Source organism: Bombina bombina, chromosome 6, assembly GCF_027579735.1.
Source record: "Bombina bombina isolate aBomBom1 chromosome 6, aBomBom1.pri, whole genome shotgun sequence".
NCBI classification, from domain to species: Eukaryota; Metazoa; Chordata; class Amphibia; order Anura; family Bombinatoridae; genus Bombina; species Bombina bombina.
Genome location: NC_069504.1, coordinates 143,231,000 through 143,250,189, shown reverse-complemented (window position 1 = coordinate 143,250,189; position 19,190 = coordinate 143,231,000). Strand labels below are relative to the sequence as shown.

The 19,190-nt window shown below is 39.8% G+C and overlaps 1 protein-coding gene across 4 annotated transcripts in view; it reads left to right on the top strand.

Annotated features, from left to right (window-relative positions):
• The window catches only part of BRD1 (bromodomain containing 1), a 308,361-nt gene that overhangs the window by 38,545 nt on the left and 250,626 nt on the right, over positions 1-19,190 (top strand). For all 4 annotated transcript variants that reach the window (XM_053716621.1, XM_053716620.1, XM_053716623.1 and 1 more), the window contains 2 exons: positions 8,803-9,115; positions 16,278-16,541. In XM_053716621.1, coding sequence (XP_053572596.1) covers positions 8,803-9,115; positions 16,278-16,541 — 577 coding nt within the window. The remainder of the gene's footprint in view (positions 1-8,802; positions 9,116-16,277; positions 16,542-19,190) is intronic.

The window sequence follows — 19,190 nt, the reverse complement described above, 5'->3', positions numbered from 1 at the left end:
ATCGAAACCGTTGTAAATTGAAACCCAGTTTATAATGTATGTCAATGGGAAGTGAGGTAGATAGGTTCCAGTCCCCTCTCAAAATTGTCATAAGTAACACCTAATACATTATTTTAAAAGCTTTGAAATGAAGACTTTAAATGCTAGACAGCATTATAAACCTAATAAAATAATCACACAACACAGAATATATAATTAAGCTAAGTTAAATGAACAAAAACATTTGCTAAACAGAGTTATAAACCTAATAAAATAATCACACAACACAGACTTCACTTGCATTTTTCTGCAAACAGTTCTTTCTATGCATTCCAATCTGGACTGATTTATAGACAGGAAGATCTTGTTCCTTTGAAATCTGCTCAATAGCTCAGGTCTGGTTAAACAGATAAATTTCAGCTTGCTTGGCTTTGCTGCAACACAAGCGGACAGCTCCACCTACTGGCTATTTTAATAAATGCACTGCTTTTCAATGCTTTTCAATAGCAGTCACACAACTGGGAAAAAAGGTTGTTATTCTGAAACGGTGTAAATTGAACCGTTGTAAAACGAGGGCCACCTGTACATTTTAAAATGATCTCTCTTAGATGGTACAGAGAAAGCAAATTACTTTTATGACTTCAAGGGACATTGGCATCATTTGTGTATGTGACGTATATATCCGCTATTAAACTATGCATAGCTTACCAACTAAATACTGTTGTTGTTAGAACTTTCATTTCTTTTTTAAGACACTGAGTCCACGGATCCTCTTAATTACTAATGGGATATTCACCTTCTGGTCAGCAGGAGGAGGCAAAGAGCACCACAGCAGAGCTGCTATATATAGCTCCTCCCTTCCCTCCCACTCCAGTCATTATCTTTGCCTACGTTAATGTAGGAAGAGGTAAAGTGAGGTGTAAGGTTAGATTCTTCAATCAAGAGTTTATTATTTTTAAAGTAGTGCCAGAGTGTGCTGCTTTGTTCTAGGGTGTAGCCGTAGTCCATATCAGTCTCTTCAGTAGGGCTTTTGGTGGTTTTAAAGCAATGGGAACTTGTGGGACATAATTCTCACTGTGCCTCCCATATTCTGATGCTGCCCTTACCAAGAAAACCTGAGGGATATTTACTCAGGACTTTAGTTTTCGTTAAAGGTCCTGGGAACTGCCTTGCTGCCAGGCAGAAGATGAGGTAAGTGCTGACTTTATTTCTGGGGATGTAAGAACACAGAAAAAGGTCTGGGCACTTTATTATTTTTATAGAGACCTCATTGATCTTGGAAGTTTTCTCCTAGCCTATTAGGGGACTTAGGGCAGTTAGGACACTGGGGCTTACATGTGTCTCATCTCCCGGTGGTCTCATATTATGTTTAAGCCAACGGGGAGATTTTATATGGATAGCAGAGGCTCTAATAGGATGTTATGTAGAGTTCTTAAATTTTTCTGAAGCTGTTTAGCCCTTTCTCTTGCTGTAATAACAGTATTAATATAAGTAGCTGCTTTTCACAGTGATTGTAATGACAGTATTAACATCATATCGTACATTCTATGTTTTGCTCCCAGTGCCTATACATAAGCAAGGCGACCTGGAGATCTCATTCTGGGCTGTTTATCACAGGGGTATGTGTAATGACAGCATTAACATCATATCGTACATTCTATGCTTTGCTCCCGGTGCCTATACTTAAAGGGACAGTCTAGGCCAAAATAAACTTTCATGATTCAGATAGAGCATGTCATTTTAAACAATTTTCCAATTTACTTTTATTACCAATTTTGCTTAGTACTCTTGGTATTCTTAGTTGAAAGCTTAACCTAGGAGGTTCATATGCTAATTTCTTAGACCTTGAATGCCACCTCTTTTCAGAATGCATTTTAACAGTTTTTCACCACTAGAGGGTGTTAGTTCACGTATTTCCTATAGATAACACTGTGCTTGTGCACGTGAAGTTATCTGTGAGCAGGCACTGATTGGCTAGACTGCAAGTCTGTCAAAGAACTGAAATAAAGGGGCAGTTTGCAGAAGCTTAGATACAAGATAATCACAGAGGTTAAAAGTATATTAATATAACTGTGTTGGTCATGCAAAACTGGGGAATGGGCAATAAAGGGATTATCTATCTTTTAAAACAATAACAATTCTGGTGTAGACTGTCCCTTTAAGCAAGGCGACCGGGAGATTACTTAGCAAGCTGTTTGACAAGGTTTATGTATATAAACAGCGGACTAGTGGATTTTTATTCCTTGCTCTCGGGGCCTATACTTTAACAATAATGCACGGGAGTTGGCTTCTGAAACGCCCACGAAGGGCGGAGCTTGTTGATTGGCGCCAGTGTTTGGACGCGTCTCCTTTTCTAACTCTTCCGACTATCGGAAGGAGCGGGGGAAGTCTAGTATATGAGCCTAGTGAAAGCCACTTCCTTCCTATCTCCTCCGGTTCTTGGAAGGATAGGAGAGTTTCTTAGCTGAGTTTTTGCGCTTAAGATAGCACTATTTTAAAGTCAGAATTGTGTAGTCTGTCTGACGTCTGAGCTGGGTCAGGCGAATGTGTAAAGGGGGTTTATCTGTGTTGGAAATCCTCACATTCTTATCCTGAATTTTCTGTTATCAGATAAAATTAATGTTATACTTCTACATTTAAAGAGATAGTACCGGTGGTTATGTGTGAAATAAAGACATAACTCTTTGTTAATAAAATTGAAGTATCTGCCTTATATGTGTCAGATTGATTGAGGAGGTGTTCAATAGATTTTATATCACACATGCAGTGCCCTGCGGTTCCTCACAAACTCCATTTGGAGTTGCCACGCAAATAGTCGCTTTTATGTCATGGCGATATCTTTTAATAAAGTGACGTTTATTTATAAGTGTCTTTCAGACAATTAAAAAAAAAAAAAGTTGCCTTTTTAAAATTTAAAAAGAAGATAACGTTTTTTTATGTGTTACTTTTTGTTGTGAAATCCCAACAGTCCATTTGTGTAATTCATCGTTTGTAACTCCAGATGGATCAAGACACCCTGCTAGGGGTTCCTTGTTTTTTAGGATGGATACCATTGTGGTACTACCAATCCTTTTCTATTTCTCATTTTTTTGAGAGATCTTTAATTTGATATGGATAGTCTTGTTTAAACCTACTCCTTTCTAGGGAGTATGCTGTCTAGAAAGCATAGTGACGCTGATCAAGATATGCCACAAATTCCTAAAAATGTATAGTCCACATGCAGTGCTCTGCGTTTTCCTTTCTTACTCCTTCTGGAGTTATTTTGTATTTGGCAGCCGGCTGTGTGCATTGTCACCGTTACTAGTGCGGCGGCATGTTGGTTTGATGCGCTATCTGAGGCCCTCAAGACTGAGACTTCTCTGGATGAGATCCAAGATAGTATAAAGGCTCTGAAACTTGCAAATGCCTTTATTTCGGAGGCTTCCCTTCAAGTTATCAAATCGGGAGCGTAGATATCGAGTTTTTCTATCTTGGACCACAGAGCCTTATGGTTAAAGCACTGGGCTGCCGATGTGTCTTCTATGTCTAAGTTCTAGCCATTCCATACAAGGGGAAGACTTTGTTCGGACCCGATCTGAAGGAGATTATCTCTGATATCACGGGAGGTAAGGGTCTTTTTCTCCCGCAAAACAAGATAAATAAACGATAAGGATGACAATTTTCGTTCCTTTCGCAATTTCAAGGGAAACACTTCCTACTCTAAGTAGTAATAGTCCAAACCTACACGGAGACCCAACCAGTCTTGGATCCAGGGAAAGCAGTCCAAGAAGTCGGCTAGCGATTCCAAGACAGTATGAAGGGTATACCCCCGATCTGGAACCGGGGGCAGAGTTTTCTTTCTTTGTTCACAGCCTGGGTTCAGGATGTCCAAGATCCCTGGGCAATAGAAATCATGCTCAGGGATAGAAACTGGAGTTCAAGAGTTTTCCTCCCATAGGCAGGTGTCTTCTTTCAAGATTATCTGCAGACCAGACAACAGGAGAGGCGTTCTTACACTGTGTAAGAGACCTCTCTGCCCTGGGAGTGATTGTTCCCGTCCCAGTACAGGAACAAGGTCAGGGTTTTTATTCCAATCTGTTCGTGGTTCCCAAAAAGGAGGGAACCTTCAGACCAATTTTAGATCTAAAGAGTCTATACAAATTTCTCAGGGTTTCATCGTTCAAGATGGAAACTATTCGTTCCATTCTTCCTTTAATCCAGGAGGGTTAATTCATGACGACTGTGGATTTAAAGGATGCATACTTTCATGTTCCTATTCACAGGGATTATCACAAGTTCCTGAGTTTTTCCTTCCAGGACAAGCACTTCCAGTTTGTGGCTCTTCCTTTCGCTCTGGCCACTGCTCCCAGAATCTTCACAAAGGTTCTGGGGTCTCTGTTGGCGGTACTTGGGGCATAGGGGTGGCGCATTATCTGGATGACATTGTAGTCCAGGCGCCATCTTTTCAACAAACAAGATTCCACACCGACATAGTGTTATCTTTCCTGAGAACTCACGGGTGGAAGGTAGATTTGGCAAAGAGGTCCCTAGTTCCGGATACGAGTCTCTCTTTTTTGAGAACCATAATAGACTTTTTGTCCATGTAGATTTTTCTGACAGATATCAGGAAATCAAAGATTATTGATACTTGTCGAGTACTTCAGTACACTCCTCGGCTGTCAGTGGCTCAGATCATGGAGTTAATCGGGCTGATGGTGGCAGTGATGGACATCATGCTGTTTGCTTGTTTCCATCTCAGAGCTCTGGAATGGGGATTATGCAGACTTGTCTCCTCGATTAACTCTTGAGCAGGAGACAAGGGATTCTCTTCAATAGTGGTTGTCTCTGGATCATCTCTCCCAGGAGTCCTGCTTTCGCAGACCATCTCGGGTGCTTGTCACAACAGACGCCAGCCTTCTGGGGTGGGGATCAGTCTGGGGATCCCTAAAGGCTCAGGGCGTTTGGACTCAGTCTGTTCTTCCTATAAACATTCTGGAGCTCAGAGTGATCTACAATGCTCTTCTGGCCTGGTCTCAGTTAGCCACGGTCCAGTTTATCAGGTTCCAGTCGGACAACATAACTTCAGTGGCTTACATCAATCATCAGGGAGGAACGAGGAGTTCCTTAGCAATGACAGAGGTAGCCAAAATAATCCGGTGGGCAGAAGTCCACTCTTGTTACCTATCGGCGATTCACATCCCAGGGGTGGACAATTGGGAAGCGGATTTTCTGAGCAGGTAGACTTTTCATCCGGGGGAGTGGGAACTCCATCCGGAAGTGTTCTCAAACATAGTTCTCAAGTGGGGTCAACCAGAATTGGAACATGGCGTCCCGTCTCAATGCCAAGCTCCTGAGATACGGGTCGAGGTCCAGGGACCCCCAGATGGAACTGATAGATGATCTGGCGGTCCCTTGGGTTTTCAGTCTAGCATACCTATTTCCTCAGTTTGCTCTTCTTTCTCGGGTAATTGCTTGAATCAAACAAGAGAGAGCTTCAGTGATTCTCATAGCTCAGACTTGGCCTCGCAGGATTTGGTATGCGGATTTGGTGGAGATGGCATTTCTACCACTTTGGAGACTTCCGTTAAGGAAGGATCTTCTGATTCAGAGACTCTTCTTTCATCCAAAGCAGCTGACTGCTTGGATTGAACGCTTAATTTTATCCAAGCGAGGGTTTTCTGATTCGGTCATAGAGACCATTATTCAGGCTCGTAAGCCTGTGACTAGAAGGATTTACCATAAAGTTTGGCGTAAATACCTTTCTTGGTGTGAATCCAAGGGCTACTCATAGAGTAGGGTTAGGATTCCTAGAATTTTGTCTTTTCTCCAAGAGAGTTTGGAAAAGGGCTTATTGATGAGTTCTCTAAAGGGTCAGATCTCGGCCTTCTCTATTTTGTTACACAAACGTCTGGCGGATGTTCCAGATGTTCAATCATTTTGTCAGGCCTTGGTTAGGAGCAGGCCTGTGTTCAAACCAGTTACTCCTCCATGGAGTCTTCATTTAGTTCTCAAAGTTTGAGCCTATGCATTCCTTAGATATTAAGCTGATATCTTGGAAAGTTTTATTTCTTGTAGCTATTCCTTCTGCTCGGAGAGTGTCAGAACTCTCAGCATTACAGTATGAGTCACCTTACCTTATTTTCCATTCAGATAAGGTAGTTTTACGTACTAAATTAGGATTTCTTCCTAAGGTTGATTCTGATCGGAACATTAATCAGGAGATTGTTGTTCTTTCCTTGTGTACTAATCCTTCTTCTCAGCAGGAAGGGCTTCTACATAATTTGGACGTGGTCCGTGCTTTAAAATTTTATTTACAGACTAAGGACTTTCGCCAGTCTTCTTCTTTGTTTGTGGAAAAACATAAGGGTCAGAAAGCTACGTCTACTTCTCTTTCTTTTTGGCTGAAGAGCATAATATGTTTTGCTTATTAGACTGCTGGACAGCAGTCTCCCGAGAGAGTTCCAGCTCATTCCACGAGGGTTGTTTCTTCCTCATGGGCATTCAAAGATGAAGCTTCTGTAGAACAGATTTGCAAGGTTGCAACCTGGTCCTCTATTCACACTTTTTCAAAGTTCTACAAATTTGACACTTTTTTTTGTCTCGGCTGAGACTGTTTTTGGGAGAAAGGTTCTTCAAGCAGTGGTGCCTTCCGTTTAGGTTCCCTGTCTTGTACCTCCCGTATCATCTGTGTACTCTAGCTTGGGTACTGGATCGCATTAGTAATTAAGATGATCCGTGGACTCATCGTGTCTTAAAAAAGAAAATGTATGCTTATCTGATAAATGTATTTCTTTTTTGACACAATGAGTCCACGGCCCGCCCTGTTCTTAGACAGGTTAAGGGTTATTGTAAACTTCAGACACCTCTGCACCTTGGCTTTTCCTTTCTCTTCCTAACTTCGGTCGAATGACTGGAGTGGGAGGGAAGGGAGGAGCTATATATAGCAGCTCTGCTGTGGTGCTCTTTGCCTCCTCCTGCTGACCAGGAGATGAATATCCCATTAGTAATTAAGATGATCCGTGGACTCATTGTGTAAAAAAATAAATACATTTATCAGGTAAGCACACATTTTTCTTTTTGTTTGCACATCTGTGCAGTCCTGTGGCATACTTCTTGAGACGCCTCTTGAATATGTTTCGCCTGTGCTGTGGCTAATTAGGGACATGTATAAATGAGCCTCTTCACTGATTAAGAAATAGTCATATAATGTTGCAGGGTTCAGTATCTTGCGGTATCAGTTTCAACTCTGGGGCAGTAGAAAAAAACACTATTTTCAAAGATAAATCAGAGGAAAAGCTAGCAAACGTTATGACGAATAACTTTCCCTTCTGTAATGTGTTGCCAGTTATCAACTTTGATTGCTGGAGTGTAGTAAATTGTTTACAAATACTGTCTTTACCTTCCTTTTAAATAGCTGCTTTTGCCGTTTGGCATTTTTTGTATAAGTGGTGATTTAAATGCTGCAGCACAAGAAATCTACTCCAAAGTGGGAGATGGGAGAGTGCCCAACCTATTTGAAAAGCGTTTCTACAGCATCTTTGAATACAGCAAACTCTTAGAGACAGTGCACTCTAGAATTTTTGTTTAAAAAGATAGATAATCCCTTTATTACCCATTCCCCAGTATAACAGTTTTATTTATATACTTTTTACTGCTTTGATTACCTTGTATCTAAGCCTCTGCATACTGCCCCCTTATTTCAGTTCTTTTGAGACTTGCATTTTAGCCAATCAGTGCTGACTCATAACTCCACAGGAGTGAGCACAATGTTAGCTACATGGCACACATGAACTAGCACTGCCTAGCTGTGAAAAACTGTCAAAATGCACTGAGATAAGAGGCGGCTTTCAAGGGCTTAAAAATTAGCATGTAAGCCTACGTAGGTTTAGCTTTCAACAAAGAATACCAAGAGAACAAAGAAAATTTGATGATAAAAGCAAACTGGAAAGTTTAAGAAATGACATGCTCTATCTGAATCATGAAAGTTTAATTTTGACTAGACTGTTCCTTTAATCACCTGCTAGCCTGAGTATTTTGTTCCTTTTAATTTGGAAAGGTTTACTAAGGCAATTAAAATAGTCAAAGAAGGAAATCTGAGTAGTTAAAGGAACATCAAATGCAAAACAAAATTCCCCAAAAATGTATTTAATGTAATTATTCACAGTGAAATCATTTTGCACTGCACTTTCGTAATTTCCTTTGCCTACCTTTCCTGTAGTTTTATTGCTAATAGTAAGTTTGTAGTACATTTCATGGAGTTCAGAAGCATAACCTTCCTTTGGACTGCAATGTGATTGCTTGATATTTGCATGTTCTCATTTATAGCTCTAATTGGCCGCATCAATGGAGGGAAAGTACACAACACAGTTTTTCAATGTTTTAAACTTAACTTTTTTTTTTTTTTTTAATTTCAGTAAATCATTTTTGATGACTTTAATGTTTTCCTTGAGTAAAAATAAAATAAGAATTCTTGGATGGTTCTTAACAAAATTGTCTGTTTTCTACCTTTAAACATTTTTAAGTATTTTGTTCAATAGAGAAGGGATATACAAATCCAGGGAGCCACTGCTCATGTGATTTTACTTCTAACTTCTTATAATTTAGATTAATCCACCGATATCCTTTTCCTGGCTTCTAATGAACACATGGCTGACTCCTCAATATTCTTACAAGTTTCTAAATTTTGGAATAAATGTGGCAACCCGTGCTCTTGGGTGGGTGGATTCCATTCACAATAATTTGGATAAAGAGACAACCCAGGGATAAAATTTAGATTATTTTATGTATTAGACAGAGTGCTGGTCCCTATTTATCATTTTGTTATGTTTATATTTTTAATAATAGGTTCCAGATTATTTGGATCACATTAAACATCCAATGGATTTCTCTACCATGAAAAAAAGATTAGAAGAGCAAAAATACAAGAACCTGAATGACTTTGAAGCTGACTTCAATCTCATTATTGAAAACTGTATGAAATACAATGCCAAGGATACAATGTTTTATAGGGCAGCAGTACGGTTACGAGATCATGGAGGGGTTTTATTGAGACAGGCAAGGCGAGAAGCTAACACCATTGGCTATGACGATGAAACAGGAACGCATTTATCTGAGCCACCAAAAATTGAGCCTCCACCTCCGTTTACCTGGGAGGATGGTATGTTACCTTTATTTATTTATTTATTATTATTAATATTATCGGTTATTTGTAGAGCGCCAACAGATTCCGCAGCGCTATACCTTTTAGTACTTTTAAAATGACTTTTATTCGCAGGGCCAATGTAAAGCGGGTAATCTCATTGCCTTCAAGTGGTTTAGATTAGCAGCTAAATTTCACCTATTTTTTATGTTAACGTTAGCTTGGTGATTCATTCTTCAGTTGTATCCGAAAATAAATTTAAGATGAAAGTACCGATTAGCCTTCATCATCCATTTTATTTTTGAAGTTTTACGTCACAAAACAGAAAGAGATATTTACTGTCTTTAAATAAATGTAATACTGACTTTGTTCTCTCATATTTAAGTTATGCTTTTAAAGGGACATTCCGGTCAAAATTTAAATGCACATAGAGGAAATATATTTCTTCTGTTATGTGTGATCAGTCCACGGGTCATCATTACTTCTGGGATATTATCTGCTCCCCTACAGGAAGTGCAAGAGGATTCACCCAGCAGAGTTGCTATATAGCTCCTCCCCTCTACGTCACCTCCAGTCATTCTCTTGCACCCAAAGACTAGATAGGAGGTGTGAGAGGACTATGGTGATTATACTTAGTTTTTAGAACTTCAATCAAAAGTTTGTTATTTTACAATAGCACCGGAGCGTGTTATTACCCCTCTGGCAGAGTTTGAAGAAGAATCTACCAGAGTTTTTCTTATGATTTTAACCGGAGTAGTTAAGATCATATTGCTGTTTCTCGGCCATCTGAGGGAGGTAAAAACTTCAGATCAGGGGACAGCGGGCAGTTGAATCTGCATTGAGGTATGTAGCAGTTTTTATTTTCTGAATGGAATTGATGAAAAAATCCTGCCATACCGTTATAATGAACATGTATGTATACTCTACATTTTAGTATTCTGGGGATGGTATTTCACCGGAATTACTCTGTAAAAGTACATTAAACCTTTTATTAGGTATTTTTCATGTTAAACGTTTTTGCTGGAATGTAGAATCGTTTGCATTAATGAGGTACTGAGTGACTAAGTATTTGGGCATTATTTTTCCACTTGGCAGTTTGCTTGTGTTAATTATGACAGTTTCGTTTCTCTCTCACTGCTGTGTGTGAGAGGGAGGGGCCGTTTTTGGCGCTCTTTGCTACGCATCAAAAATTTCCAGTCAGTTTTTCTGCATGATCCGGTTCATCTCTAACAGAACTCAGGGGTCTTCAAACTTCTTTGAAGGGGAGTAGATTCTCTCAGCAGAGCTGTGAGACTTATATAGTGACTGTGATTTAAAACGTTGCTCTGTAATTTTTATGTTTAAAATTTAATTAGTGTTATTTTACTAATGGGAACAAACCTTTGCTAAAAAGTTGTGTTGTTTGTTAAGAGTGATGCTATAACTGTTTTTTCAGTTCATTATTTCAACTGTCATTTAATCGTTTAGTGCTTCTTGAGGCACAGTACGTTTTTATTAAATAAGATTGTAACCGAGTTGCATGTTTATTGCCAGTGTGTTAAACATGTCTGATTCAGAGGAAGATACCTGTGTCATTTGTTCCAATGCCAAGGTGGAGCCCAATAGAAATTTATGTACTATCTGTATTGATGCTACCTTAAATAAAAGCCAATCTGTACAAATTGAACAAATTTCACCAAACAGCGAGGGGAGAGTTATGCCGACTAACTCGCCTCACGTGTCAGTACCTGCATCTCCCGCCCGGGAGGTGCGTGATATTATGGCGCCTAGTACATCTGGGCAGCCATTACAGATAACATTACAAGATATGGCTACTGTTATGACCGAAGTTTTGGCTAAATTACCAGAACTAAGAGGCAAGCGTGATCACTCTGGGGTGAGAACAGAGTGCGCTGATAATTCTAGGGCCATGTCTGATACTGCGTCACAGCTTGCAGAGCATGAGGACGGAGAGCTTCATTCTGTGGGTGACGGTTCTGATCCAAACAGATTGGATTCAGATATTTCAAATTTTAAATTTAAATTGGAAAACCTCCGTGTATTACTAGGGGAGGTCTTAGCAGCTCTCAACGATTGTAACGCTGTTGCAATACCAGAGAAAATGTGTAGGTTGGATAAATACTTTGCGGTACCGGCGAGTACTGACGTTTTTCCTATACCTAAGAGATTAACTGAAATTGTTACTAAGGAGTGGGATAGACCCGGTGTGCCGTTCTCACCCCCTCCAATATTTAGAAAGATGTTTCCAATAGACGCCACCACACGGGACTTATGGCAAACGGTCCCTAAGGTGGAGGGAGCAGTTTCTACTTTAGCTAAGCGTACCACTATCCCGGTGGAGGATAGCTGTGCCTTTTCAGATCCTATGGATAAAAAATTAGAGGGTTACCTTAAGAAAATGTTTGTTCAACAAGGTTTTATATTACAACCCCTTGCATGCATCGCGCCGATCACGGCTGCGGCAGCATTTTGGATTGAGTCTCTGGAAGAGAACCTTAGTTCAGCTACGCTGGACGACATTACGGACAGGCTTAGAGTCCTTAAACTAGCTAATTCATTCATTTCGGAGGCCGTAGTACATTTAACCAAACTTACGGCTAAGAATTCAGGATTCGCCATTCAGGCACGCAGGGCGCTGTGGCTAAAATCCTGGTCGGCTGATGTAACTTCTAAGTCCAAATTACTTAATATACCTTTCAAGGGGCAAACTTTATTTGGGCCCGGTTTGAAAGAAATTATTGCTGACATTACAGGAGGTAAGGGCCACGCTCTACCTCAAGACAAAGCCAAAGCTAAGGCTAGACAGTCTAATTTTCGTCCCTTTCGGAATTTCAAAGCAGGAGCAGCGCCAACTTCCACTGCACCAAAACAGGGAGGAGCTGTTGCTCGTTACAGACAAGGCTGGAAGCCTAACCAGTCCTGGAACAAGGGCAAGCAGACCAGTAAACCTGCTGCTGCCCCAAAGACAGCATGAACCGAGGGCCCCCGATCCGGGACCGGATCTAGTGGGGGGCAGACTCTCTCTCTTCGCCCAGGCTTGGGCAAGAGATGTCCAGGATCCCTGGGCGCTAGAGATCATATCTCAGGGATACCTTCTAGACTTCAAATTCTCTCCCCCAAGAGGGAGATTTCATCTGTCAAGGTTGTCAACAAACCAAATAAAGAAGGACGCGTTTCTACGCTGTGTACAAGATCTATTATTAATGGGAGTGATCCATCCGGTTCCGCGGTCGGAACAAGGACAAGGGTTTTACTCAAACCTGTTTGTGGTTCCCAAAAAAGAGGGAACTTTCAGGCCAATCTTGGATTTAAAGATCCTAAACAAATTCCTAAGAGTTCCATCGTTCAAAATGGAAACTATTCGGACAATCTTACCCATGATCCAAGAGGGTCAGTACATGACCACAGTGGATTTAAAGGATGCTTACCTTCACATACCGATTCACAAGGATCATTACCGGTATCTAAGGTTTGCCTTCTTAAACAGGCATTACCAGTTTGTAGCCCTTCCATTCGGATTGGCTACGGCTCCAAGAATCTTTACAAAGGTTCTGGGTGCCCTTCTGGCGGTACTAAGACCGCGAGGAATTTCGGTAGCTCCGTACCTAGACGACATTCTGATACAAGCTTCAAGCTTTCAAACTGCCAAGTCTCATACAGAGTTAGTTCTGGCATTTCTAAGGTCGCATGGATGGAAAGTGAACGAAAAGAAGAGTTCTCTCTTTCCTCTCACAAGAGTTCCATTCTTGGGGACTCTTATAGATTCTGTAGAAATGAAGATTTATCTGACAGAAGACAGATTAACAAAGCTTCTAAATGCATGCCGTGTCCTTCATTCCATTCAACTCCCGTCAGTAGCTCAATGCATGGAGGTGATCGGCTTAATGGTAGCAGCAATGGACATAGTTCCCTTTGCACGCCTACATCTCAGACCGCTGCAATTGTGCATGCTGAGTCAGTGGAATGGGGATTACTCAGATTTGTCCCCCACTCTGAATCTGGATCAAGAGACCAGAAACTCTCTTCTATGGTGGCTTTCTCGGCCACATCTGTCCAGGGGGATGCCGTTCAGCAGGCCGGACTGGACAATTGTAACAACAGACGCCAGCCTTCTAGGTTGGGGCGCTGTCTGGAATTCTCTGAAGGCTCAGGGACAATGGAGTCAGGAGGAAAGTCTCCTGCCAATAAATATTCTGGAATTGAGAGCAGTTCTCAATGCCCTTCTAGCTTGGCCCCAGTTAAAGACTCGGGGGTTCATCAGGTTTCAGTCGGACAACATCACGACTGTAGCTTACATCAACCATCAAGGAGGGACAAGAAGCTCCCTAGCAATGATAGAAGTATCAAAGATAATTCGCTGGGCAGAGTCTCACTCTTGCCACCTGTCAGCAATCCACATTCCGGGAGTGGAGAACTGGGAGGCGGATTTCTTGAGTCGCCAGACTCTTCATCCGGGGGAGTGGGAACTTCATCCGGAGGTCTTTGCCCAAATACTTCAACGTTGGGGCAAACCAGAGATAGATCTCATGGCGTCTCGCCAGAACGCCAAACTTCCTCGCTACGGATCCAGATCCAGGGATCCGGGAGCGGTTCTGATAGATGCTTTGACAGCACCTTGGAACTTCGAGATGGCTTATGTGTTTCCACCCTTCCCACTGCTTCCTCGATTGATTGCCAAAATCAAACAGGAGAGAGCATCAGTGATTCTAATAGCGCCTGCATGGCCGCGCAGGACTTGGTATGCAGATCTAGTGGACATGTCATCCTGTCCGCCTTGGTCTCTACCTCTAAGACAGGACCTTCTGATTCAGGGTCCATTCAAACATCAAAGTCTAACTTCTCTGAAGCTGACTGCTTGGAAATTGAACGCTTGATTTTATCAAAACGTGGTTTTTCTGAGTCGGTTATTGATACCCTGATACAGGCTAGGAAGCCTGTTACCAGAAAGATTTACCATAAAATATGGCGTAAATACCTATACTGGTGTGAATCCAAAGATTACTCCTGGAGTAAGGTTAGGATTCCTAGGATATTGTCTTTTCTACAAGAAGGTTTAGAAAAGGGTTTATCGGCTAGCTCATTAAAGGGACAGATCTCAGCTCTGTCCATCTTGTTACACAGGCGTCTGTCAGAAAATTCAGACATCCAGGCCTTTTGTCAGGCTTTAGCTAGGATCAAGCCTGTGTTTAAAACTGTTGCTCCGCCATGGAGTTTAAACTTAGTTCTTAACGTTTTACAGGGTGTTCCGTTTGAACCCCTTCATTCCATTGATATAAAATTGTTATCTTGGAAAGTTCTATTTTTAATGGCTATTTCCTCGGCTCGAAGAGTCTCTGAGTTATCAGCCCTACATTGTGATTCTCCTTATCTGATCTTTCACTCAGACAAGGTAGTTCTGCGTACTAAACCTGGGTTCTTACCTAAGGTAGTCACTAACAGGAATATCAATCAAGAGATTGTTGTTCCATCCTTGTGTCCAAATCCTTCTTCAAAGAAGGAACGTCTTCTACACAATCTGGATGTAGTTCGTGCCCTCAAGTTCTACTTGCAGGCAACTAAAGATTTTCGCCAAACTTCTTCCCTGTTTGTCGTTTATTCTGGACAGAGGAGAGGTCAAAAAGCTTCTGCTACCTCTCTCTCTTTTTGGCTTCGTAGCATAATACGTTTAGCCTATGAGACTGCTGGACAGCAGCCTCCTGAAAGAATTACAGCTCATTCCACTAGAGCTGTGGCTTCCACTTGGGCCTTTAAGAATGAGGCCTCTGTTGAACAGATTTGCAAGGCTGCAACTTGGTCTTCGCTTCATACTTTTTCCAAATTTTACAAATTTGACACTTTTGCTTCTTCGGAGGCTATTTTTGGGAGAAAGGTTCTTCAGGCAGTGGTTCCTTCTGTATAATGAGCCTGCCTATCCCTCCCGTCATCCGTGTACTTTTGCTTTGGTATTGGTATCCCAGAAGTAATGATGACCCGTGGACTGATCACACATAACAGAAGAAAACATAATTTATGCTTACCTGATAAATTCCTTTCTTCTGTTGTGTGATCAGTCCACGGCCCGCCCTGTTTTTTAAGGCAGGTACATATTTTTTTTTTTTTTTAAATTATAATTCAGTCACCACTACACCCTTGGTTTCTCCTTTCTCGTTGGTCTTTGGTCGAATGACTGGAGGTGACGTAGAGGGGAGGAGCTATATAGCAACTCTGCTGGGTGAATCCTCTTGCACTTCCTGTAGGGGAGCAGATAATATCCCAGAAGTAATGATGACCCGTGGACTGATCACACAACAGAAGAAAGGAATTTATCAGGTAAGCATAAATTATGTTTTTTTAATTATTTTTTTTAATTTATTAGAGACATGCTTATACATGTATGTTACAAAAATGCTTCTATTAAAAAATGAAATGCATCTGTGGATTCCAATTTTGTCTGGAATGTCCCATTAAATACATTTTTTTGGAAAGGATATTTATAATCCATTAAAAAAATGCTAACAAACAATTATCACTTTCAAGCAGGGGTTTACACAGTTTTGTAAGGGTGTGTGTGTTTTTTTTGTTTTGTTTTTTCACAAACTATCACAATTATTAAAATGTGTGGGGGCTAATCTGTATTTTTTCCATAATACTTTTTATTGCAAATAAATAACTAGAGTAAAATAATATTTACTAAAATATTAATGGAATATTTTCTTTGCATGAACAGTTTAAAGGAATAGTAAGCAGCATAGTAATTACAAGACGTTTATGTTGTGTTGCTATAGATTTACATATAACCCAAATGTTAACATAAAAAAAAAAATGAACATCCTTTTTAATGCTATTATTTTTCAATACCCAAACAATACCCACTATTTGTTTTATTTGAAGGAGTCGATAATAAAGTTAGTATAAGATGCAATGATTTGTGGGTGTTATCTGACAAAGCCAATTAGGAACATACATGTAGCAGAGTTAGCCTTGAGAAGTCAGCAGGGTGCATTAGAAATTGCTAAATTTGAAAATGGGACAAAATAAACCATGAAAATGTATTACAAAGTTGTTTAAACACACAGAACTAAACATTTTATCTACAAATATCAAGGTGTTTACTGTCCTTTTTTATTTTGTTTATTGATCTCTTACTTTCTTTTTTTAACGTTCCTTTATTAAAATATGCACTTTATTTATATTTCTCCAGTCGATAAGCTTCTAAATCCTGAAAATCGAACACACATGGCCTTGGAAGAACAGCTGAAAGAGCTACTGGAAAAACTAGATTTAACATTTGCAATGAAATCAAGTGGATCCAGGAGTAAGCGATTAAAGCTCTTAAAAAGAGAGATACAGCAAGTACGTCTACAGCTGTCTCAGCAACATGTCCAACCTCCTCAGATAGAATCTGGGATTGGCAGTTTTGAAGAAGAAAATGGATCTCTCCTAGACCATGATGGAGAAGAAGATGGTAAGATAATGTACTGCTTTATGCTGGTGTTTCTTATTTTGTTATTGATGATCTATAAGCATTGGGCAACAGCCTAGGGTAAACGTGAATAACAAGTACTCTAGTAAAAGTGTGTTCTACATATGAGTATTCTACTTTCTAGTGCCTTATGTATGCTGGTTGATGCATATAAAAGTCTTTGTTGTTGGTGTTAATATTAAGAAACATTTGGTTAGTTATATGCTAGATTTATGGAAAAATACTGCTGGGTGGATATTGTTTAAAAGGACACGATTAAAAAATAGTGTATAATTTGAGCAAACTTTTTTTCAGTTTCCCACTGTTACCAAATTTACTTTATTCTCTTGTTATCCTTTGTTAAGGACTACTTTAACGATTATGCATGTTATCTGCCTGCAATACTGTGTTTTAAAAGAGGTAACTTCGATAATGGAAGTAAATTGAACTTCATATTCTCTATCTGAATCATGAAGTTTAATATAGACTTACATAAATCATAATCATAGCGAGAAACATTGGATTTGCTGAAATATTTTATTTTTTTGTTAGTTTCCTAAAACCAGCCTTTCATTTTCATAAACTCTGGAAAAAAAACCTGTTCTTATGGGGCCATGATACCCAAATATTGAAGCTTACTAGAATTATATCACCTGAACATCTGTTTGTAAAAAAGGGAAGATATTTTACCTCAAAATTTCCTCAGTAGCCACATCCCATTGTAAAGGGACAGTCTACTCAAGAATTTTTATTGTTTAAAAAAATATATAATCTCTTTCCCCATTCCCCAGTTTTGCGTAACACGTTTATGTTAATCCATTGTTTACCTTTGTGATTACCTTGTTTCTAAACCTCTGCAGACTGCCCTCTTATTTCAGTTCTTTTGACAGACATGCATTTTATGCAACTAGTGCTGACTTATAAATAACTACACGAGTGAGCACAATGTTATCTATATGACATACATGAACTGTCTGTGTCTAACTTGAAAAACTGTCATAATGCACTGAGATAACAGGTGGCCTTTAAGGGCTTAGAAATTAGCATATAAGTCTACCTATGTTTAGCTTTTAACAAAGAATACCAAGCGAACAAAGCAAATTTGATGATACAAGTAAATTGGAAAGTTGTTTAAAATTGCATGCTCTATCTAAAAGTTTAATTTGGACTAGACTGTCCCTTTAAAGCAGCCAATCCGGATGATAGCCCGGGGACTTGCAAGTGAGCGTACGTGAAGCATGAGCAGCAGGCACAGTCATGTTATTTCCCTCCTGTTAGGAGATATGTTATACTATAAAAACTTGTGCGATTTCAGTTAAATCTCACGAGATCACAGTAAAACCAAGTAGCAGCTGACAGTAGCAGAAGGATAACTGTTCGCAGAGAACTTACTCTTGTGAACTGAAGAAATTTTGATGTAAAACATCTTCCTCTTTTCCCATAGAGATGCTCATGTGCTATTTTCTTGTCAATTTTTTTACAGTTATGGTGTGTCACTTTCAAGTGATTTATCATGTAAGTATTTTGTCCCTTTAAAGCAGTGGTACCTGCCCTGGGGCCATATGCGGCCCTCAAGCTAGTTTAATCTGGCTCTCCCTTGTTTTTTAGGTAAATTGTTAATTTGGCCCTCATCAATTTTTTCAGGGTTCTAATCGGTGTAACAAGTTGATGTTCTATATAGGCACTCACAAGATAAATAAATATAAAGACAAGCATGCACTGTCCAGTGTAGACTTATACGCTGCTTGGATCAATGTCACTTTTTATTCAGTTCCAAAATGATCACTTCACTTGGCACTCACGAGATAAATATACACTGTGTATGTCTGTTGTGGGTTACAACTCCTACCATGCACTACTTCTTGGGTAAATGTCACTTCTAGTTTGTAGTAGAACAAAGTGATTCTCTGGAACTGGATAAAGTGGCCCTCATGGGAGAAGAACACTTGGCCAGCAGCGGCCCCCGGATACAATGAGCTTGATACCCCTGCTTTAAAGGGGTATGGTAGTCAGTTAACATTTCATGATTCAGATAGAGCATGTCATTTTAAGACGCTTTTAAATTCACTTCTATTGTCAAATGTTCTCTTGGAATTCTTTGTGTACATATTCTACACTACTAGGAGCTACCTGGTGATTGGTCACTGCACACATAAGCTCACCTGATGTTTTCAGCTATCTCTATGGATTTAACTTTTAAATATGGATTTAAACCCTGTGCAGGGATAAACAAATAGTTATATGAAGGCATTGGTGCAAAAATAAAATGCTTTCACATATTAGAGCATTTGTTTGTTTGTTTTTGCACTTTTATATACTAATATTTATACTATGCAAATGTTATGGTTGCAAATTGATCTAACTTTGGAATTGTGGAATGGCCCTACTACTTCTTCACTTTCTAATTGCTGCATATTTGTACATGATATGAATGTGTCAAACCATTTAAAGGAAAGTGATTTGGAAATCCATTGTTTTAAAATCAAATGTTCTTTTTTTTTTTTAACACTTTCGTTTTGTGCACTGTTATTGCCTCTTGCTTTGTAAAGTGAATGTAATTTAAATGCATACTACTAAAACTGGGAGTTCTAATGCACTTTAATCTATTTGCAAGTTTTTTACCTCTAATGACAAACGGCTACAACCTTCCCT